This window comes from Saccopteryx bilineata, chromosome 1 (genome assembly GCF_036850765.1).
Source record: "Saccopteryx bilineata isolate mSacBil1 chromosome 1, mSacBil1_pri_phased_curated, whole genome shotgun sequence".
Lineage (NCBI taxonomy): Eukaryota > Metazoa > Chordata > Mammalia > Chiroptera > Emballonuridae > Saccopteryx > Saccopteryx bilineata.
The window spans coordinates 246,011,124-246,035,267 of NC_089490.1; the positions used below are offsets into that span (position 1 = coordinate 246,011,124).

At 40.0% G+C, this 24,144-nt stretch overlaps 1 protein-coding gene and 1 non-coding gene across 3 annotated transcripts in view; one reads left to right on the plus strand and one right to left on the minus strand.

The window, feature by feature from the left end:
• Positions 1-24,144, minus strand: part of C6 (complement C6) — a 59,441-nt gene that overhangs the window by 14,276 nt on the left and 21,021 nt on the right. For both annotated transcript variants that reach the window (XM_066240359.1, XM_066240349.1), the window contains 7 exons: positions 19,076-19,276; positions 13,761-14,001; positions 7,940-8,062; positions 4,163-4,329; positions 2,545-2,770; positions 1,513-1,684; positions 1,104-1,215 (listed from right to left, as the gene is read on the minus strand). In XM_066240359.1, coding sequence (XP_066096456.1) covers positions 1,104-1,215; positions 1,513-1,684; positions 2,545-2,770; positions 4,163-4,329; positions 7,940-8,062; positions 13,761-14,001; positions 19,076-19,276 — 1,242 coding nt within the window. The remainder of the gene's footprint in view (positions 1-1,103; positions 1,216-1,512; positions 1,685-2,544; positions 2,771-4,162; positions 4,330-7,939; positions 8,063-13,760; positions 14,002-19,075; positions 19,277-24,144) is intronic.
• Positions 17,905-18,011, plus strand: LOC136321638 (U6 spliceosomal RNA). Its single transcript, XR_010728783.1, has one exon. It is a non-coding gene; the product is annotated as a U6 spliceosomal RNA (small nuclear RNA).

A 24,144-nucleotide genomic window follows, 5' to 3' on the forward strand; every position in this document is an offset into this window, starting at 1 on the left:
ATATCATCGAACTTTATAAAAGGAATCATAAATTCATGAATTACTCTTTAAATCCTTCATGTGCTTTTAAAATTAGAATGTCGATCATTTTAACAGATTTGTAAGCAGTTGGCATGAATAGAGTAAAATTTGTTTAGGTATCTGTATCTGACAAAATGGAATTTTGAGGATAATATTAAAAGGCAGGGACTGGCAAACTGGTCCTGTCTGGTCCTGTAAAGGACCTCACTGGTCAGTTGCAGGACATACAGAATCTGTCTCAACTCCACACAAAGTGGTCAGTATTATGTAAACACAGTGTGGTCTAATAAAACCTCATTAAAAAAATAAGAATAATAATTAAAAAATGGCAGACCATATCTGGCCTGTGGGTCATAGTGTGCTGACCCTGTTCTGAAGATTTTGTTCCCAAAGTGTGGCTTTTGAACTAGCAGCATCAGTATTACCTGAAAACTTGTCAGAGCAGGAATTTTCAGGGCCCCATCCAAGACCTATTGAATCAGAAACTCTCCAGTGCGTTACAGAACTTGAGGATTGCTCTGTTCTAAAGGCAGTTGTCATTTCCTCCCTCCCAAATATTTTCTCCACTTAAAACCTTTCGGCATGGTGCCATGTTCAAGGGTAGAACTCAGATGAATAGGAAAGAACATTAGCCCAGAGATATTATGCTCCAGGGATATGTATTTGCTGGCCTTGGAGTATCCAGGGTTATTGATGTTTATCATACATATGACGCAGTTAAAAAAACATTAATTTTTTTCAGATCCAAACAGTCAGACCTTAGTTGCAGATCCCTACCAGTCATCCAAACTTAAATTATGCTCAAGTTCTATTCTCCATTGACATAAACATACTATCAGCATATAAATTAGTAGTGCTAAGAAACACAAGGAGCCTCCTATCCTTTTGTCTAACAACCAAGCACAAAGACATCTCCAGGCAATCCAAAGTAGAAGAATGGCAAAGCATTTCTACACATCACTTTTTAAGTCAACAGAAGATTATTAAACTAGTAACACAATAACTCTAAATCTAGTAAAAAGCATAATTTTCAGGTTCTGTTTTTTGAACTCCAAACCTGAAGGGAAGGTCAGGATGCTTACTCGAATAAATCCATTTTCCGGAGGATCTGGCTGGGGACACCCTGCCTCTGAGTCGATGTCAGGAAGGTCTACTTCTTTGACATATTCATCGTCATTGATGCATGCTTGCCCACTAAAATGGAAAAAGAAGTATGTATATATAATACAATAAACATGTATATATATTTACATGGGTATGTATATGCATAGATGTATACATATATAGAGATATACATGTTATATATGTGTACATATACTATGTATAAAAAGGACAGAAAAGGTTAACAGCAGATACAATACCTCACTAACATGCTGTGTTGGGAAAGGCAACGTTCTAATGATTCCTTTATTTAGCAGCAGGATAATCCTACCTTAACCGTCTGTGTTTTTCCGGACACTGTAACCCATTCTTCCCCATATATGTCCTTACTTGTTCTCCATTATTGAAAATGTGCAGTGCTCCTCTTGCCTCTTCTCCCCCTCACAGGGTTTCCCTCCTCGTTGTGGGGCAGGATTGTTGCATTCTCGGGTTCTTGATCTCTTATAAGTGACGTCGCACCTACTCCAGGAAGACCAGCAGCCCCAGTTCCCATCCACCGCATCTGGAACACAGAAAGCCCCGCCCACCGACCATGGTGTACCTCAGAGAGCCAGGTCAACTTGGTTTCTTTACTTTTCAGCTTTGTGGAATATTATGAGATTATTGTGAGGATAAAAAGAAATCAGGGCCTGACACAGAGCCTGATTTCCTTTAACTCTTCCCACAACCTGACAACTGTGAATCATTTTCAGCTCTCTGCAGCACATCACACACACACACACACACACACACACACACACACACACACACGTACATGCATGCATATATGTATAAATACAAACTTCTTTTCAATAGAATATATACCAGACTATGTGTTTAAAGGTAATGGAATATTTTCTTACTTCTGTGTGACACATCCCCTTTCTAAGAAGGATTGCAAGTAGCCAGGAACACTACTTACTCCTGAATGAAAACTGGCTGTGGCTTAATTCAACCCTATTACAAAGCCTCCTTCACTTTATATTACAATCCACAAGAGGCTTATAAAAATATTGTCACATTCTTTGCTTTGTAGTACTTACTACTATTTTATTTGTTTCATATTACAGGCATTGTGCTATGTATCCTTTATATACATGCATTAATTTTGGGATACATACTGACATTACCCCCACTTCATGGATGAGCGGATGGAGGCAGAGAGAGGCTGGGTGGATTTCCTAAGGTCATGTAGCTGGAAGGTCACAACTGACTCATTTAAGGGTTAGTTTGATTTTAGAGTTTAACTTTTTACAAGCTTATTCTCCTTGTGTGTTTGCATAAGGTAGAAGAGGCCAGTAGAAGTTTGTTTTAATTGACCAACCGCGCATGCGCTGCGGAGGGGACCTGGTGCGTGCCTCACAGGAAGTGAGTGATACTTACCGGATTTATAATCCGGGGAGCGTCTCTCGCAGTTGTCCCCATAGGTGCCGCTCTGGCACACACACAGGCACTGGGTCCCCGAGAGTGTGGGGCGACCATTATTGGGACACGGAGCACACTGGCAAGGGTCAAAGTTGGCTGCGTATTCTTGAAAAGCTCTCCGGAGGTTGTTCCGTCTTGTCACCGCACAGGGGATATTTCTCACCAAGTCCGTGATGGGAGCAAGCTAAGAGAAGATGGCGGAGAGGAGGTCCAGTCACAGTCACATCCCTCTGCACAGGTTGCCATCACTGCCCAATTCTCATGGAACGAGGGGTAAGGGATGAGAAATCCCGCGTTTCGAAGAGATTATTGTTGGGTATGGCACACGTGACAGCTGAACAGTGGAGAAAACGGGAGGGCAAGGGAGCTTCTTTTCCTTCTAAAGTGGGTACATGAGACTCTCAGTAAGATCAGCTTGCTTCTGCTGTCCCTAGAGTATGGCGGCGGTGATGTATCTGGAGCTCCCTTTCCCTGGAATCCTACCACGAAGGAAGCCTTACGTGAGCTGTCCCTTATATGGACTTGCATCGTGTTATTTACTAAGCATCAAAATAGTGAGATCTGTGGCTAGGCTTAGGCAGCCCAGGAACGCTCTGCTGAGACCTCAGTAACTTCACGCAGAAGAATCCAGAGAGTGTGGAGAGAGGCTTTCTGTGTTCTTTGTTTTTGGTGGAGAAAATATAAAGTGGGAGAAAGTGGAGAAATTGAACTCACTGATAGGAAGAATGACAGTAACAAATAATGGGGCCAACACAAAACCAGAGCTTATTTTATTAATATTTTAAAACCCCAAAGGAATGACTGGTGCCATGTATGACTCACAGGTGCCTGGGTGGGTGGTGGTATCTTATTTTCCCACTGCAATCTGGGGAGCGTGATGTGTCTTCATGCTGCGTGTAAATTATTCTACTTTCATAATGATTGAACTCCTCTGTCTTCATTTAAGTGAAATGATCAGAATAGCCTGTTAGTGGGCATTTTAAAATGTGCTCAACTTTTAGGCAAAACTGGTCCCAAATGGCCTATGATGGATGTGTAGGCAAAATATTCCATAAATAACAAAATTCACAGTTTTATATAATTACAACAAATGTAAGACTGGTAAATTTAATCAGAAGTGATAGAACCAGAAAGCCAAATAGATCTAAAATTTCATTTATCCAACAGAGCTATAAATAAAGATTTAGGAGAGCTCATCAAATAAAGAGTTGCAAAAAATACAGAAATCAAATTTATTGTATATATCAGGAAGATGAGGAACACTACTCAAGGCAAATTTGAGTTTTCTTTTTCTTTTCTTTCTTTTTTTTTTTTTTTTTTTACCAAATTTCCTTTCCTGATATTCTTGTATGCTAGAAGTTTTAGATACTATATTAGAGAATGCTTGTTTGAATAGCAAAAGCAATAGATGTGTAATTTAACATTTTTTTTTAAAAAAAGGTCCATTGTGTATGCATTCTAAAGAAAGATATTTCCTTTATCACCAGAGAGAAAAATAGAAAAAGAATTGTGACAATTCCTTTGGGCTGCCAGAGAATGACTTTTGCTTTTTCATTATGATACTTTTTAATCTTACCTTAAAGTCAACTACAACAGGATTATCCTTCACCGATTCTAACCACTGAGTGAAGACCTTCTCGTCTGGACTGGACGACCCCTTCTGCCACACCAGAGCTGCTGCGTACTCACTCCTTCCGCCTTGAACCAGGGAGATGGATTTCTCTGATCCCTGCAAAATCGAACCTGCAAGGAGTGTGAAGAAAATGACTTATTCAATTTTATTGCAAACTCAACCTTTAGAGAAAAGCCTACTGGCACAGAAGGAGATAGGATAGTTACGAAGCTCCATTAAGAAGTTAAGCGAAGGGCAAGAGAACTCCGCTCCTGGTCCCTACAGGGAGTTTAATAGTAGAAATGATAATAACAATGCCAACAGCTACCATTTACTTAGACCTTTGCAAACTTTATCCTGAGTAGGTATTGTCGTAAACATGGGCATTAAAGCTAGAAGTCATTTGGTCCAGAACTGTGGTGACTAAAAAGGGGTGAGGGAGGGGGGCTGGGATGCAAATGCAGCCCAAGTCCTGACGACTTCCTTCCCTGCTCTCTGATGTCAAATCCCACTTTTGATATGTATTAGTATATGTCTTGGGCTCCCGGGATAATATAAACTTATTACACAGATTCCACTATCTAATCAGTGGATTGCCATGCTGGAGACTTCCAGTACCAGAAAAAAAGTTGACAGCATGCTTCTAAGCTTAAAGACAAGAGTAAAAGCACAATTATCCAAAGGGAAAAATATTTAAACCTCGAGTTAAGAGTTGGCACAATGTTTCTTTAGAGGACAATGGCATTCAATAAACATAGCACAGATTTGTTTTCAAAACAATCTGTCTTAACTAATGGTGTCTTTAAGAAGAATAGGAACTGAGCAATAGGAAATTATAGTAAGAAATAAAGTCAAATGAAGAGGAGGCGAGTGATATGGGTGATAGTTAATGGCATTCATTGGATTTGATGTTGAGTCTTCAGGGTTGGGAAGGAATAGCCATGCCCCTACTGTAGAAGGGTCTAAAATGATTGGAACAACTGGTGAAGTACTCTCCCTATGAAGAACAGTATGACCCTTTTCAAAGCGAGGCAGGTAAAATAACACTGAGGGGTATCAAAATAAAATTTTAGAGATTTTTGTATTTATTTTATATAAAAATAAGACAGAAATTAGTAATTGCTGATAGGTCATATACCAATTGACAGTGACAAAATATCATTGTCTGAAAGTAAAATTAATAAAGTTACACACAGAAACTAAAGTGATTCATAATAAATGTAGAGAAAACAATTCAGACATGAACAATTATTAAAGAAAAACTAATGAAAATGAAATGAGAAATATAATTTAAGATGTAGGAATTAGCATCTCTGAAATATAGCAAGTACATTTTGTTATTTGTGTGCTTAATTTATTTATAATTAAAATGATGATATTTTTCAATCTTTGTTTGTCTTTGTGCCTTAGCTCTGAAATCTCCCTTTTTAGTTAATTCTTATATTTAACCTTTCTGTCTCTGAGCTCTTAATTTATTGAATTTTCACTCTTACTCAGTTATTTGATTACATGAAAAACTGATAAAGAATTTGTATGCATTCTTTTTTTTTTGTATTTTTTCGAAGGCAGTCAGACTCCTGCATGTGCCCGACTGGGATTCACCTGGCATTCCCACCAGGGGGCAATGCTCTGCCCATCTGGGGCATTGCTCTGTTGCATCAGGAGCCATTCTAGCACCTGAGGTGGAGGCCATGGAGACCTCCACAGCACCCAGGCCAACTTTGCTCCAATGGAGCCTTGGGTGTGGGAGGTGAAGAGAGAGACAGAGAGGAAGGAGTGGGGAAGGGTGGAGAAACAGATGGGTGCTTCTCCTGTGTGCCCTGACTGGGAATCAAACCCGGGACTCCTGCATGCTGGGTCGATGCTCTACCACTGAGCCAACCTGTCAGGGTGTATGCATTCTTTTACTAGGTTATGCATCTGTTTTCATGCTGGTCTCCTCTTCTTCTTTTTTACTTATTTTTTGTTAATATAATATGAATGCATAGTTATCAAATCAGTTCTTCTTATTTTGCTCATGTTTAACATGGGCATCTGCATGGAAACCATCTATATGCTGTGACATTTTAAATTATCTACCTATTATGATTGTAAATATTATATTTTTATTTGTTCCTTATGTGTCACTCCATGAGAAGATAAACTTCATATTTTGGAAGTTTCTGTGATTTTGCTTCCTTTTGTCCTGAGAAGAATGAGTAGCAATCAGTCAGGTGAAGTCAGGGAACAAGAAAATTTTACACAGAGAAAAAGAGGTATTTATAATGTCAAGGCACAAGCAAGAGCAGGACTTATTTAGGTGAGTACCTTCAGTTTAGCTAGGCAGAGAAAAGGAGGCAGGAACTTATCTTTCAGGCTTTGTGAAGCCATGACATGTTCAAAGCATCAGAGTTTCAGGATAAGATTTGTCTTGGAGAAGACTCCTCAGAAAATGGGTGGACTAGATTGGAAGAAGGCCAGACTAGAGGCTAGGAGCCAGTTAGAAGGTTTCTGCAGTGATTCCGGTTGGAAACAGTAAACGGAGGGTGTGCCACAAAAATGAAGAGATGGGTGGGGGTCACTGGGAGGAATATAAGGGAGATAGAGTGATTACTTAGTGGGTCAGAGACTAGAAAGAGGGAGAAATCAAAGCTAACACTCAGGGTCAAGATGGCGGAGGAGGTGAACACTGGGTTTGTCCCTCCCATGATCACATCAACATTACAGCTAAATTATAGAATGATCGACCTGGAGAAACACCTGTGAACTAGCTGGACAGAACTCCTATAAGACACAAAGTGGAGGCCATATCAAGACTGAAGATGAAAACAAACAAGCAAACAAAAGAAAACACTCAGGTTTCCGGCTTGATTGCTCAGCCTTTGTGTGTCTATGTGTGTGACAGAGACAGAAAGAGGGACAAACAGGGACAGACAGATGAGAAGCATCAATTATTTGTTGTGGCACCTTAGTTGTTTATTGATTGCTTTCTCATATGTGTCTTGACCGGAGGGGGGGGGGGGCTACAACAGAGCGAGCAACCACTTGCTCAAGCCAGTGACCTTGGGCTCAAGCTGGTGAGCCTTGCTCAAACCAGATGAGCCCGTGCTCAAGCTAGCAATCTCGGGGCCTCAAACCTGAGTTCTCCACGTCCCAGTCCGATGCTCTATCCAATGCGCCACCACCTGGTCAGGCCTGAACCTTTTTGACACAAATCACTTAGACCTTTATCTGTCTGTATTTTTAATGGTTGTTTACACATTTCATTACTTTGTAAGCTTCTTAATGGAAGGGCCTGATTCACACTCATCTTTACATCACAATGCCCAATGTTGGGTTCAGCTCAGGGGAAAAATCAATAGGTGTGCACTAAATTAAACAGCTTGAATATAAGATAAAAAGAAACTTTAACTATTTCCCCTTTTAAGTAGTACTAATGATATCTTATTTGCACTCTCTCCCCACTAGATAGGGCTCTGAGCAGAGGCAGATTAAGGTCAGTTGAGGCCCCAGGCGCAGAAGAAAATATTGGGCCTCTTACACTAGAAAAAAGTGTATAGTTGGGGTTTTGCAGGGCCCTTCAGAAGTTGGGGCCCAGGGTGTGCACCTGGTGCACCCGCTGTTAAATCTGCCTCTGGCTCTGAAGTAGACAAATGACATAAATGAAAAGTTAAAAACAGTACAGTCACGTGCAATGTGGTACTTGGATTACTGTCAGCGTCAGGACACACTGGGCAAGCTGCCGACAGGGAGTACAGTTACCTTCATATTTCTCTGACATCTTGTTTGTGACGCACCGGTGTTCCACGGTTGTTTTTTTAACGAAAAGAATACGTTTTTTTGTTTCGATCCGGACACAGTTTTGGATTTGTTCCTCTGTTAAACCTAGGAAATGGAACACAAACAAAAACTCCTAAGAATGCACCCCTGAGAATTCAGAGAGGAGCACGAGGCTCTAGGTAGGCACGTTGGGAGCCAGAGAGGCCGCCATCTTCTCTAATGCCCTTAAGTGCAAATGCATGACAGCTCTTACCTACAGATGCAGTCCCTCACAGACTCTGAGATGGTCCTAAGCACAAGTATTTATGAGTCCCTGCAATCTTTCCCATCAACACGGGCCCTAAGAGGCACATATGGGGCCCGTCCCAGAAGCTTATGCTAACATTTGAACCTCTATGCTTGCCCATCCTGCTGGCCACTGCCACTGGGCAGCCCTGCACATCAAGAGACAAGCATGTGTTCTGTGTCTGGGGTCCCACTGTCAGACCTTCCTGGGCCACGGCTGATTCTCCAGGACCTCAGTCCACTCCACTTTTTTTTCCCCCTGTTCATCATTTAACATGTAAGTCTTGTTGGTCAACTCTGCTCTGAACCCCTCTTTTCATACATATCTGTTCTTCCTCTCCCTGACTCGGCTACTCAGCCCACCTCTACCTCCCAAAGCCTTTAGTTGTGCTCACAGAAATTCTGACTTCTGACATGTGAACTCCTCTTTTCAACATCCTCCCTGACTGTTCTCTCATTCTCTTTATCTGAACTCAAGCCTGCATTGAATACGTTCCTGTTGTCTCTAAGGGAGGCTGGTCCTGACTCGTCCCCAGTCCCTCCCGTTGTGGGAGGTGGGGTTGACCTTCTCCTCCTTGTTTCCCAATGCTGTCTCTGTAGCCTGCCTTTTCACAGTTTCATAAATCTTGTAAGAACTCCGATGCTCTGGGGTTTAGGCCATCCTGTTCTAATACCTTTAGTCCTCTTTGTCCTTGTCTTTTACCTAACTGCCAAGCATCATTTGTTGAAGATTTTGTCACCTGGATCACTCTTTCCCACCATGGTGCTTGCCATTATTCTCAATGACTCTAAAATCTATGCGGACATCAGGGGATGAGCAAGGCAGGGCAGGGAAACAGGTCTCGCTACCTGCAGGCTGAGGTGGTACCGCCTCTCTCAGGTAATTTAAGAAGAATCAATGTTTCCTTTTTGTTAACTGCTTCCCAAGCCACCTGACCTGCTGCTTGCAACATCACTTTTAGCATCCAGATTTTTTTTATGTTTAGTTAAAAATTGCCTTGCAAAACACAAGCACGTGAGAGCTGCTAGTATCAGCTCTTAAGCACCTTAAAGCAGTTTATCAGATACTGAGATGAGGGTTGTGGGTTACCATAGGCAGGAAAGAGTGTGCTCAGAGCTTGAGGTGCAGCTTGGTGTGATGCTAAAACTGAAACCAAAAGGCAGAGGTCACTGAGAAATGAGGCTCTGTCGATGGAGACAGGGGTGTGTCCACTTCACAGTTCTCTCAATAGTTTTTTTCAATAGTTTGACACATTTGAAGAGCTGCATTAAATGCTGGGAGTAAAAAATTCTATGTTTGCAATCTCATGTTTACCTTGTAGCATTAACTTCAAAAAGAAAAAGAAAAGATGGCTATTTTGTTATCAAGTTGGATAAATGACCCGCTTTGCTCCTGATCCTATTGTTCTTCTAAGTGGGTCAGTCAAATGTTTTGGCCATGTTAGGAATGTAATGTACCAATAGCACATAACTCCTAACTTTTCTTATTCTTTTGTTAGGTTTTGATTATTTTTAAGTTAAAATTAAATTGTCTGTGTCTGGTTCACAATTATAACATGATTAATTAACCATAAGCTTAGTAAATTTTATTTTCTGAGAGTTAGAAGAAACTTCTTGAAGATTTGAATGAAGAATCCCTATTGTGAGCCATTGTTAGTCATACTGTGATTAAATATCCAGGCTTCCTCTGTGAATTGCTGTGCAAACCCTTTCTTCCCTGCCATCTGCTCTGTAGGTAGCTGCCTGACCTCTATATACGTAGACCAAGGAGCTGTTTGATGCTATTGTACTTGGCCCCTCAAATTTCAGTGTCCTTTGATGTGGCACGAGGATGAGTATTTTGGAAATGTCCTTAACTACTCTGTCTGGGCAAAGGTCAACAGTACTTGTTGAAGATGTCATACTGATAAATAGTAGGGCAATTAAATCTTTTTATTCAAATTAATAGCAGAGAATGACTTCTCAACAAAAGGAGTTTAAAATTAGCATCTTGTATGTTAGGATATTTTAATTGTTTAATGTTTCACTGAATTTCTGAAAGTTTTACTTGACACACTGAAGCCATGTCAGCTTCCATTCAAGATTTTAAATTGAGTATGGGGACACTGAACAATAGAGGCAGAAATCAAGGGATGCAACTAAAAAAGCAGTTGAATTTAGACAAAGTACTATGGAATATTCAAATTATGGTTTTTGAAATTAATGACAAGGGATATGATTCTTACTGAATAAAGCAAACTAGCACTAAGTCTATTCTCTACTTCCATGTTATGGCTAAATAAAAGGAGAAGAAATAGAAAGAGAGAAAAGGGAAGATGCCAGAATATATATTCATCTAGAGAGGGGGCAAGCTCTCTCTGGAGTCCAGGTAAGCACACCCCTGGAGAATTTCATTCTGTTAACATTTGTTTCTTTCTGGATGTGTTTCATCTTAACTACAATTAAAACTGTGCACCAATATTATTATTGTGACTCAGAGAAATGAGTAAGTATATATACTTCCTGAACATAAGAATATATATTATATATAAGAACACAATACAAAAATATTTTTGTTGACTATATTGAATATATATATATACATATATATATTATCCATATAGTGTGAGTATGTGCTTGTGCATATGTACACAGGTATGTGTGATTATATATTTCCAGTTACTTATCACATTTCAAACTCCTTTTCTTTCCCTTATTATGTATATCTGATTGTCAATCTCTATCTCCATTAATAGAGAAAAGGATGGAAGACGAGAATGTTCTAATAGGGTAATATAGCTCATCACTCTTTGTTTGGGTTATGGGGCTTCAGTTATAAAACTGATGGAGAGTTTATTAAAAATTTACATCGTTCTTTAACTGACCTGATCGCTAAGCCTTTAAGGGCTTTGCTCTGAATGTGTAATGAGTAGAGCTCATCAAGTGAGAAATTATCCTCTAGGCCAGTGGTCCCCAACGTTTTTTGGGCCACAGACCAGTTTAATGTCAGAAAATATTTTCACGGACCGGCCTTTAGGGTGGGATGGATAAATGTATCACATGACCGAGACAAGCATCAAGAGTGAGTCTTAGACAGATGTAACAGAGGGAATCTGGTCATTTTTTAAAAATAAAACATCATTTAGACTTAAATATAAATAAAACAGAAATAATGTAAGTTATTTATTCTTTCTCTGCAGACTGGTACCAAATGGCCCACGGACTGGTACCGGTCCACGGCCCGGGGGTTGGGGACCACTGCACTAGGCCACAGCAGCAGTGATCAGAATAATTTCATCCCAAGGGTGAATGAAACCAAGTCAAGGGCCAGAGATTTCCCCCAACTGTTTTTGCTCAGCATGGACATTGATGCTATTCTCACTGGCAGAAGACAACAAACTCATTACGCAAACACTGCTCCAGCAGAAAGGGTAACTGACACAAACGTAAACGTCAAGGGGTGTGGAAAGTGCATCCCAGCATAAATCGTTGTGTGTGTGTGTGTGTGTGGCAGAGACAGAGAGAGGGACAGACAGGGACAGACAGGCAGGAAGGGAGAGAGATGAGAAGCATCAATTCTTCATTATGGCACCTTAGTTGTTCATCAATTGCTTTCTCATATGTGCCTTGATGGGGGTGGGGGGCTACAGCAGAGTGAATGACCTTGCTCAAGCTAGTGACCTTGGGCTTCAAGCCAGCAACCTTTGGGCTCAAGCCAGCAACTATGGGGTCTTGTTTATGATCCCATGATCAAGTCAGTGACCCCGTGCTCAGGCAGGTGAGCCTGCGCTCAAGCTGGATGAGCCCGCAATCAAGCTGGTGAGCCTGCGCTCAAGTGGGTGACCTTGGGGTTTCAAACCTGGATCTTCTGCATTCCAGTCTGACACTCTATCCACCCTGGCACAGCCTGGTCTGGAAGTATAAATCTTTTCGATTTCAATAACTTGGTCATGTGAAATTTTTTAAGACCCTCTGACTGGAAGTACTTCTCAGAGACATTTATTGTATCTCCTCTTTGGGAAGCAGCTCATGAGAGATCTCTGGTCACTTAAGGTTGGGCAGAACTCAGGGAAGCCACAGTAAACATTGGTATTTGCCACACAAGATGAAAGAACAGAGAAATTGACACTCTCACGACTCTGATGTTGGCTTTTAAAATAAATACCTGGTTTCTTTTGTATAAAGTTACATGATCAGAATTATGATTTATGTGGGGAAATGGGTCAGTTGAATTGTTATCACCACTCAGCTTCTTAATCATGTTCTCAAGAGACACATACATGACAGAAGCATCACGGGGACCCTATGCCATTTCCCACAGGACTCTGCAACAAATTATTTCAAAGGTGTTTAAGCTGTAGTAGTAATTGATATTTGCAATTCACGGTAACATTAAGACACCAAGATTTATTTACAAACCAAGGTTTGTATTATTATTTTATATATGAGCAGGAAAACATCAATTATTATATACCAAGATACAAAGTCGTGGTCTTTCCTCCAATAAAAGTGTTTCTCATTTGCTTTTTTTAAAAATACATTTATTTTTTAAGAATTTGTGATTTCTAGAGTTTCTTTTTTTTTTTTGTATTTTTCTGAAGCTGGAAAGGGGAGAGACAGTCAGACAGACTCCCGCATGCGCCTGACCGGGATCCACCCGGCACGCCCACCAGGGACGAAGCTCTGCCCACCAGGGGGTGATGCTCTGCCCCTCCCGGGCGTCGCTCTGCTGTGACCAGAGCCACTCCAGCACCTGAGGCAGAGGCCAAGGAGCCATCCCCAGCGCCCGGGCCATCTTTGCTTCAATGGAGCCTCGGCTGCGGGAGGGGAAGAGAGAGGCAGAGAGGAAGGAGAGGGGGCGGGGTGGAGAAGCAGATGGGTGCCTCTCCTGTGTGTCCTGGCCAGGAATCGAACCCGGGACTTCTGTACGCCAGGCCGATGCTCTACCACTGAGCCAACCAGCCAGGGCCTCTCATTTGCTTTTAAGTTTTATCACCAGTAGCTGCATATCTGGCCCACATTAACTTAGTTCCTTGTCGAGACCTTATTTGTTCTTTCATCTTGTGCCCTTGGCTTTTAGCTAAAAATCATTAAAAGAAAAAAGAGTACTAGTGAGTTTGCGGTAATGATTGTTCTGTAAAATTATTATCACTTTTAAAAATGCTGTAAGCAAATTATGCTTTAGAATTTATCTTTCCTTGCAGTAAGGGCATGGTGACCTAAAGAGAGAGATGAGTAGCTCTTTTTTTAGATCACCTCTGATGTGTAGCTGATGATGTTTCCAAATATCATAAAATTCAGAAATAAATTGGATGCCCCATCAGAGGCTAATCATGTTTAGTTGTTCTTGTTTTTTGGTCCTACTATTCTATTTTTGTTTCATTTGCTTGACTGTGTACTTTTTGGTTGTTCTTCAGAGTTTGGAAACAAAGTAAGGTCTAAATAAAGTTAATAAAAAAATTAAAATGGTAAAGTAAGAGAGAAGCACATCACATGCTCTCAGATCAGTTCATAGGAATGAGAGCTGATGAAAGCGTACCTGAGTTCTTGAGTTCCTCTCGGCTGTACTGATACAGAAGGTCGTACACGCCCCCCAGGGAGCCGGAGGTGAAGTAGTGAGTCCCAAAGTTCTCGAATATTCGGCTGTACAGGGCATAGTTGTATTCTAGAGGCAGATGGTTAAGTGCTTGCAAAAAGACATTAGAAAGATGCAGGTCTTCACTTTTCATTGTAAAGTTTAAGACTTTTATCACTTTATGGACCCTAATAAAACTGGAATCCTAAATGGAAGAGGAGAAAAGAGTACAAAGAAAAAGATGACTAAAGGTAATGAGAGCTTATTTTTAGGTATCATGCACTCAAATATCATTAATTTGTTATTAGCTTTATTTCAGTCTAATATAACAAAATTTTAAGTGTCTATTGCAGCCCTGGCTGATTGGCTCAGTGGTAGAGCGTCAACCCAGCATGTGGAAATCCTGGGTTTGATTCCCGGTCAGGGCACACAGGAGAAGTGTCCATTTGCTTCTTCCCCCTTCTCCTTTCCCTTCTCTCTCTCTTTCTCCCCCTCCTGCAGCATTGGCTCATTGATTTGAGCATGTTAGCCCCAAGCTCCACGGAGCCTCCATCTCAGGTGCTAAAGAGTAGCTTGATTGTGAGCATCAGCCCCAGATGGGGGTTGCTAGGTGAATTCTGGTTGGGGCGCATGTGGGAGTCTGTCTCTGAATCTCCCCTCCACTCTATTAAAAAAAGTTTCTATTGCATGTTCTCATATACAAAATTATCATGTTCATTTTATTGTCTAGTACATTTTCCTGAGATGACCAAAGTGCTGAACAGTCAGTGATGTAAACTGTGTGACTAAGGTGTACATTCTCTACCAGTTATTAGGAATCAATTATCAGAAAAGTAAGTCTTCTTTCTTGTTGTTAGTCATGGCTGCATCCCTACTGAGTTTTTATTTAGAAAACCTTGCTACTGTAAGTAATTGAAAAAGGATCGTGCAACAAATTTTCAACTGGAAATTATGCAACTGAGATTCAAGTCACAGCTTCGTCACATACATGGAAAAAGCACTTACATTCTTTATGCCTCAGTTACCTGTGAAATGTCATCAGGTGCACAGACGGGGGCTGTGTAATACAGACTTTTCACATCCCTTCAGCATAGTATTGACTAAAATGCTATGATTCAAAATTACTAAGAGGTGAAATTAACCAGAATTGTTTATATTCTCTCTTTTCCATCCATAAGCAGAAATAATTTTTAAAAATCATTTCTTGTTATGCCAGTTTGACTTAGGATTAAATGGTTGATATAATGCCCAATATCTCATTCCATTAAATTAGTCTTCTACACAGCCACTAAGTTCTTCTACATAGCCACTGAGTTTTATCAATGTATCCATGTAACTTTTTAAAAATTTTATATACTTTATTTGAGCTTTCAGTTTTAGCAATTGAAAAATGTGAGTAAAAGAAACAAAAAGAAAAGCATATTTTAGCAAAAGAACTTTATTATAGCTATAAATTATTAAACAGCTATCTTCCTGTATGCTATCATTATGGCACAAAATCACTGCTAACTCAAAAGAAAAACAATAACCATGGTTTGTCATCGAACAATGTCATTTGAGAGTTGGAGGGGCACTGTGCTTTTAATAAGAAGTGCACGGTCAGATTTGGGCCTTGAAACAAGTGGTTCAAAATTTCCAGGTGACCTGAGAAACTAAATTGTAGAAAATGCGAGAGAAATTTTGGTAACTCAGCTCAGCACACGTACCTTCACTGGTCAGTGCATGATGGCTTGAATTGGTTATTTTAGACTAAAAAATTACATGACAGTAGTTTATTAACCATGTATAATCTATTTCAACATTCTGTGAGATCATTTTTGTGTAAAGTAAATTAGAAAAGCACTACTTATTTATTTATATTATTGTTATTATTATTTTTCAAGAGAGAGATAGGAACATCGAGCTGCTTCTATATGTCCTCTGACCAGGAAATCAAACCAGCAACTTCTGAACTCCAGGATGAAGCTCTAACCAACTGAACTATCCAGCCAGGGCTTAATTGTTTTTTCTTTAATATATTGATTGATTTTTAGAGAGACAGAGAGAGAAAGGGAGAGAAAGGGGAGGGGAAAGGGAAGCACTTATTTGTTGTTCCATTCATCCAGGCACCCATTGGCTGCTTCCCATGTATGTCCTGACTGGGAATCGAACCCACAATCTTGCCATTTGGAGAGGACGCTCTTAACTAACTAAGCTAACTGGCCAGGGCCTAAAAAGCACTAAATCTTACTGAGAAAATTGGTATTTTGATTTTTAAACAGACTACATGCCTAACAAATATGTTTAGTCAGGTCTGTGATTGAAAAAATTAATAAATAAAGCATTGAGCTCCTCTGAAGGGCTTGGATTGATTTTCAAGTTTGTGAGACCTTGTTTTCAATATTTGAAGATGAAGAGAAGTTGCAGCAATATTTCTTATTTATACTAAGACTTCCTGATTCTGTTTGGATTTATTCAAAGACAGAAGTCATGATATTAGGTCAAACCATACAAAGTTGACAATTTTGTGAATTAGAAATGTTTGACTATCAGAAGTTTCATGTGTTTCAATCTGATACTGTCATAGCCCTAAATGTTTCCACTTTAGAGCAGATTATTAGAGGATCAAATAACAGCTGTTTACCTACAGATAAGTGTTCTCTAGCATGCTTGAAACCATGTTTAAAAACCAATTCTGTAAAGCAAATCTTAGTGTCTATATATACTTCAACATCTCCATTTCCTTCCCCATCTTTGACTTTATTTGTAGGCATTTTTTTTAAAATCCTGGATATAATATCAGCATGAGCTGGGGGACTTAACAACAACAAAAGGCCAGAATGACCTTTAGATATTCTAAATCAGTAAGCTAGGGGAAAGACACGGTGTGGGTGGGGTTAGGGGTGGTGATGTATTTTTACTTCCTAGTAATTCTGATACTTTGTCTTAAGAATATCATTTGGAAGTTTGAGGAACACTCTATGACCCACAGCCCATTTCAACTGAATTAGCAATTTTGTGTTATAAAAGGAATCCATTTTATTCTCCTTTCTTTTCCTATGTTCACTATCAGAGCTGTACTCTTTTCACAGTCTGTTAAAACAACAAATAAATGAATGAAGACATAAAGCAATAGTTTGAAGTGTAATGCAGTGGGTAAGAAGAGTGACCAAAAATCCACAAACTGATTCCAATTCCCAGCGCTGGCATTTACTGCCTGTGACTTAGCCTCCGGGACATCAGTGCGGTGCCTGGCACGTTAGGTGTCGGACAAATGTGTGTCGAACTAAAAATAAATATATGGTCTTCATCTTACTCATGTGCAAAATGGTGCCAAAAATATCTACTCTGACAACCTCTTAGGATCCTTTTGAAGGTGAATGAAATGCTTATGATATTTATCTATAAAGTTCTACAGGTCCCAACACATGGGACCTCCAGGTGTTGGCCCCACTGGTTCCCGTGTTGGTAGCTCTCTCTACTCTTTCATGTTCCCTTGTCCAGTTCCGTGATTCAGGGCTTGGTCTCCCCATCCATATCTTTGGAAAGAACAGATACTACTAAGAGTGGTCAGGAATGGATACTCTTTTAAAAGATATCCGTAAATGTCTGAAAGTGTCTAATAGAAAAATCTCTCCCCTAAGTCATTTAAGAGTGGAAGAAATATCCTGGAGATTTGACATGCAATAATAGGAGAAAAATAGAACAGATGAAGAAAGATTAATGGATAAAGATGTACCTTTCCTTATTAAAAGAGTCCTATGAGTTCCTGGCAAGATTAATGGGGAAAGTCCAATACTTAGACATAACCTAAATTCTAAGCATAAAAAATTGTAAATTTCCAGACAGAGCCAGAAGAAATCAAAACAGCTCTCCATGTGATTTTCCTCTGCAACCATGAGAAGTAGGAGACAGTGGAATAGCATTTACCAACCATCAAGAGGAGAAGACTATTATCCCAGATGCCATATCTAGCCAAGACACTCTTTATCTTTATTGTTCAGGGGGAAATGTAGGCATATATATATATATATATATATATATATATATATATATATATATATTAAGGATTTAGGGAATGTATCTCTCAGGCACCCTACCTGAAAGTAATACTAAAAATATGACAACTGTGCTCAGTTCGGCAGCACAGGAACTAAAATTGGGATGATACAGAGAAGATCAGCATGGTCCCTGCTCAAGGATGACACGCAAATTTGTGAAGTGTTTCATAGTAAAAATATATGTGACAATTAAATGAGAAGAAGAATCTCAAGAAAGGGAAGATGATGGGAGAGAAAACAGTGATGACTAAGTAGAAAATACATATATGCACTAACATGCAGGTACATATATAAAATATAACTCTAACACAAACATAAAATACAAAAAAGGTAAATCAAAAACTTATAATTTGTAAGTGCTATACAAGGGATCTTTAAGTAGAGAAGATGAGAGTCAGAATAAAATACAAATGTATACATATTATATAAAAGCCAAGACAAAACAATCTTTATGGGACACAAAGGTTTTGCACTATCTCAATACAGCTGGGGTTGGGGAGGCCTGTGATGACATTGGGGGGAGGGAAGCCGTGGGGTTGTGGCTGTCTCAGGGATATAGTGGAATTAGGATGTGGGGAATGGGTTAACAAAACACCTTTTGGGGGCTATAGATATTACTGAATGGGATGAAAGGAAAGCATGGCTATTATTATGCTTTATAACTAGGGAAGGTAACTACAAGCAGAATTCTAAAGTTAGGGGAACTCCAGAATGACCACAAGGAAAAAAGGGGAAACAGAATTGTGACAAAGATGGACAAATATAGACCTGAGAAACGGTGACCAAGTGAAATGGGTAAGAAAAAAGAATGAGAGGAAAACGAGCAAGTATTTCAGTGACTGTACTAAATGTAAGTTGGCTGAATTTCCCTAGCAAAGGCCTGAGACCATCAGACTACATTTAGAAAGCAAAGTTTTATTACATGTGGTTTGTAAGAAACACATACACTTAAAACAGTAAGATAAAAACAAAAACAAAAACTCCAAAACTGTAAACACAGTCAAATACTTGCAAAAGAGAAGCATCATTATATATATTATCTGTATAATTTTTGAAGTGGGATAACATCATCACCACAAAAAAATAAATAAATAAATAAATAAATAAAGCCATTTAAATAGGAATTAAAAATCCTACTGATTGGATATAAAAGCTCCCCGTTTCTTATTGCATGATCACTGGAATTGGTGGTATTCATTTTCAGGAAAGAATAAAAAGACCAGGGGCCATTTTTATTACCTTTTTGTGGGAGGCCTGAATGGCTTGTTTGAAGGCAGAATTCTGGGTAGAGGACTGACTTCTTGTTGAAGAATAAAAAATTGGCACATGAGTACCGCTCTTCTGTTCGCCTGAAACCGAGCCTTTTCTGTCGTTATTCTTGTTAATAGGAGTTAAATCCTTATAGAAATCTGATTTCAAATCATCTTCTTTAGTTTCTACCTGGAAGGGGAAAAATCCATATGAAATAAAACAATTTAGGAAATATGGGAGCTACTTGTAAATCTAATACAACGATCATTCATTTATGTAACAATAAATCTTTCCTGAAGACCCATTTTGCTAGGGAACATGGGATTACACTAGGCCAGGCATGGCTAACATACGGCCTGCACGGCCCGCATAATGAGTTTATGTGGACTGAGATTAAATTTTTAATATTCTTCGCATGATGCACTGTGGAAATGAAATAAGTGGTACTTCTAAATCATTATACATAAACTATGATATCTTCAGTAATCTTCAGCTCAACTTATATTTGTGAACAAACTTTTTCTTTAATGAATCTAAATAAAAGTACAAGATCAAGATTAAATGATTTACATTTGGAGGCTGTGTTAAGAATAGCTACTACAAATATAGAGCCAGATATTAAAAAAATAATAGGCGATGCAAAGCGCCTCAACACGTCACATTTTTTATTAATTTGTTGTACTAAATTACTTACATTTATTCATAAAAAAATTACATAATAAAATTTTGTTTAGTTAAATGAATCGTTTTTATATTTAACATTTTTTAATTTTAATATTTAGTCCAGCCTGTGAAAAAAGTTTTTTCTAATCTGGCCCGGGGGCAAAAACTGTTGGCCACGCCTGCACTAGTCCCTGCCCTCAGGCAGTCAATGGTGCAGTCAGGAAGAAAGGCACTCACAGACACTTAATTCAATATATTACATGTTGTGTTGCCAACCGAATTGCCACAAATAACTATAAAACCCAAAGAGATAACACCAGCAAAGTCTAGCTCAAGGAAATGACTCCTAAGCTGAGACTCGATGGGCAAACAAGCTATGGGGACTATTTCTAGCCTGCCTGTGAATTTGAGGCAGTTGGCAATCTAATTTCAGATAGCATTCAGAAAATTACAGCCTAGGAAGGGCAAGAGCTGGTCTGTCTGATCCTGCTCTGGAATCATTCCCATCCCCGTAAGCGTTATTCAGTGTCGGGCATCAGCACGCTATAAGGCAGGGGACAAATAATCGGTTCTGCCTAGGTGGTGGGTATCAGACTTGGGTCTAGAAGAGGAGAAAAGCCAGTGAGACTTGATTGGAGCTGAGTGGGGCTGGATTTAAGCACCAGTCAAATCGTCATTATGGGTAAGCTGGTAAGAAAGAGAACAATGGATATATATATATATATTTTTTGAAAGTTGCAAAGTAAATTGAAGTGTATTTCTTTATGTTAGAGATGCCTGTCTGGTTTGCCACGGAACAATCTCTTACTGTTTTAAAATATTCAGTATTCAAAAACACTGTGAAGCACACTGCATGTCACAATTAAATAGCTTGCACAATTAGTCAAGCAAAGACAAAATAACTCAGCTTCAATAAAGTCTTGCACAATAGTAAAATGGAGTCAAAAGTTCGATGTCACTTTCAGATGTCGTGCTGCACGCCAGTTAGCATTTAAAATGTCTACAAATAAAGCTCTTCACACCGAAGCAATGTAGTCATATTTGATATAGTTGTTGACATTTCTGTACCACTTCTCTAAAAAACTAAGATTATAAATATTTGGTTTCATGAATTAGCTCTTGCACAAGAAAATACGTGTCAGCTTTTAAAAAAGGATATTAACGAATATTAACATGTAAGGAAAGAGGCTTGGGTATCCTGGGCAGAGGCTCAGAGAAAATGTGACCATACTGATTAGCTTGGTGGGAGGGTCGACTCACAGTGGTGAAAAATTAAATGGAATTGGGGAACTGGGCCAGGTCTTGTAAGCCTCGCTAAAATACTTGGATTGGATTCAAAGGCAAGCTTTTGCATGTACGATCTTTAAAACTATTAACAGAATGAATGAAAAATTGGGAGTGTTGCCATCATGTTTGTGTTTTGCAAAAATCACCTGAACTGTAGTTAACTAAAGTGGAGGCAAGGAGATTGTTTTAAAAACTGTTGTAATAAGCCAAGGGGGACAGGATATGGCCAGGTCTAGGGGAGCAGTGGTTGGGTAGATAGAAAAGATATTGAAGAGACAAGTCAACAGACATTGTTGACCAAGCAGATGGGGCGGTGGCAGGGGGGGGGCGCTGTTCTATGACGTGAGAGGGGATAGCCAAGAATATGGAAAGCCAAGATAACTTGAAAGGAGGAAGATGAGTTCTTTTAGTGGCATGTAAGGAACAGCTGGTGGGCTCTGATAAATTTCATTTTTTTCCTAGATTTTCCTAGGAAAACATGTTAACCAAGTTCTGGGGAAAAGGTTCTAATTCCCATTTTGCACATTATTGTGAGGTTCTTCCTGAGCCCATTCTGGGATTTGTGTGTCTTGTGAGCTGATGACCTGGAGCTCCGTGTGCATTGACACCTCTCCTTTTGTGTTTGGAGAAAGGGGGTAAGTTTGTAGGAAAGGGCAAAAGAGTGCTCAGAGAAACTGGGTGGGGGTGGGGGGACAGAGGGGACAGTGTGGCACCTGGTTTCCTAGGTGATGAGGGTCAGAAACAGAGCCTGAAGTTTTGACTTTTTTTTTTTTTTTTGGTGTGTGTAACAGAGACAGAGAGAGAGACAGAGAGAGGGACAGATAGGGACAGACAGACAGGAAGGGAGAGAGATGAGAACCATTAACTCTTCGTTGTGGCAACTTAGTTGTTCATTGATTGCTTTCTCATATGTGCCTTGACTGGGGGGCTACAGCAGAGCAAGTGACCCATTGCTCAAGCCAGTGACCTTGGGCTCAAGCTGGTGGGCCTTGCTCAAACCAGAAGAGCTCACACTTAAGCCGGCAAACTCAGGGTTTTGAACCTGGGTGCTCCATATCCCAGTCTGATGCTCTATCCACTGTGCCACTACATGGTCAGGCTAAAGACTTTTACCAGGGATTTCAGAAGGCTCTGAAGGAGTGTAGAGCTGTACATTTTCCAGGCTTAGGGATGCAGCAAGGGGCCATTTCTAGGTAGGTCAGTGTCTTGGTGAGAGTCAAAGTGTAGTGGTCACCATGCCTTGCATTCTGCTGGTAATAGCAAATGCTCAGCACACAGCCAGTAGCAAAGCAGCAACAGCAAAGAAAAGAGCATAAGATTCCTGAGTAAGTGCACCTGTGGAGGTGGATGCCAGGCTCTGGGTGACAGCTCCTCATTTGGCAGTTAGGGAACCTAGAGAGGCAGAATTCTTCCTATGTTCCCCTATTCCTACCTCCTGTCCAATGCCTCCCCACCCCTCTTTCAGGAGCCTCTCTATAGCTAGCCCATAATATCATCTGTCTTAAAAAACAAAACAAAACACCAATCCTGCAGGAGAAGGGAAGTCAGATGCCTGCTGAATTTTTCCTCCTCTACCGTTTTTAAATAAGGTTTAGCTTAGATTTGCATTTGCCTGCCAAAGGCATAAAAATATAGAAATCAGTGAAAAGTAACCCGATAGATTGCGGCCTTGGGTTTGGCCATCTCCAAATCATTGTTTGAAGACATACATAGCTCTGTGATCTTCACCAGCAGCTGAATATCTCCCAGAACTCAATGACATGTAATTAGAGATCAGGTTCTTTAGCTTCGACAAGTTTTAGAATGACACTGATAATGCAATGAGTCTACTCTATTCTGAATGGGGGTTTTCAGGCTGTTTTTCCTGATATAACTTGCCAAGCAGACTTGGGTTACCAAGTTCCGTGGGTAGTTCCAGGGGTCTGCTGGTAAATGTTTAACAGCCAGCTCTCTGGGAGGGGAAAATGACATGATTTACTCCAGCATTTGCCTCTTGTCATGGTGGACACACTCCTACCATAGCTTTCCACCTACCTACGTGGTGCCTCTGAATTCCAATGGGGGAAACGAGGCATAGAAGCAAATCATTATATAGTGTTTTCATGACACAGGTACAATAGATATCAGGTAGTCTCAGGAGCAGCAGTGAGAGTAAATGGAACACCACCATTGAAAAGTGATACATTTTGAGTAACTACCACCCCTATTTGTAATATTTTTATTTACTAGTAAGATTATATATGCACTATTTAATAATGGCTGTGCTTCACAATCAGCTCGCAATATTTATGAAAATTTAACAATTAGCCCTTGTAAACTGGAGGGCCTGGCTCCATTGGTGAATCTCCCAGCTGACACCTTTTAAACGATAGTTTGCTGCAGGTCCTCAGACCTGACATGCATAGCACAGCTGTTGATGTCTTTCTTGATAAAAGCATCAGGGCCTCATCTCGCACTGTGCACGGGAGTGGGAGCCAGGATGCTCACCCTGTTCTTCTGCTGACCGGTTGCACAGCTCTGAGAAAGCTTCCTATCTTCACTGAGCCCAAATCTCCTACTGGGAAGGTGGATATTAATACTCTCCTACCTTTCTGGGAAGGCTGTGATAGGCATTGAGTAAAACAATATATGCAAGGACTTTGAAAACTCTAACGTGTCTTGTAAGTGTGAAATGTCATCCGAGCCCAATTGGTCCTAACTTCTAAGTGCTGGGCTTAACCTCTCTGACTTGTAAAATCGCATCAAATAGATACGGAGGATACTGGCAGTAAATATTTTTTGGAAATTATTGTATTTTGAAAGCAAGCTTATGGATTAGTTGTTAGAGAGCTAGAAAGCATCCTCCAACAGAACCATATTGTATATAAATATTTGGGGTTTAGCTCTGGCTGCAAAGCCTATTCAGTATAATACATCTTAACTCTAGTACCATCACTGAGAGAATTTTGATGCTACTATTTCTTTGGGAAAATGTCTCTTCTGAGTTACTGTGTAGCATACTAGCAGAGCTTGTAGCATACCACCTCCCTTGGTGGGAGTGGACCCTCTAGTGTTATTTAGCATCTACCCCTGGGTGGTCCCTTGACTTGATCAGCGGTCACTTAGTC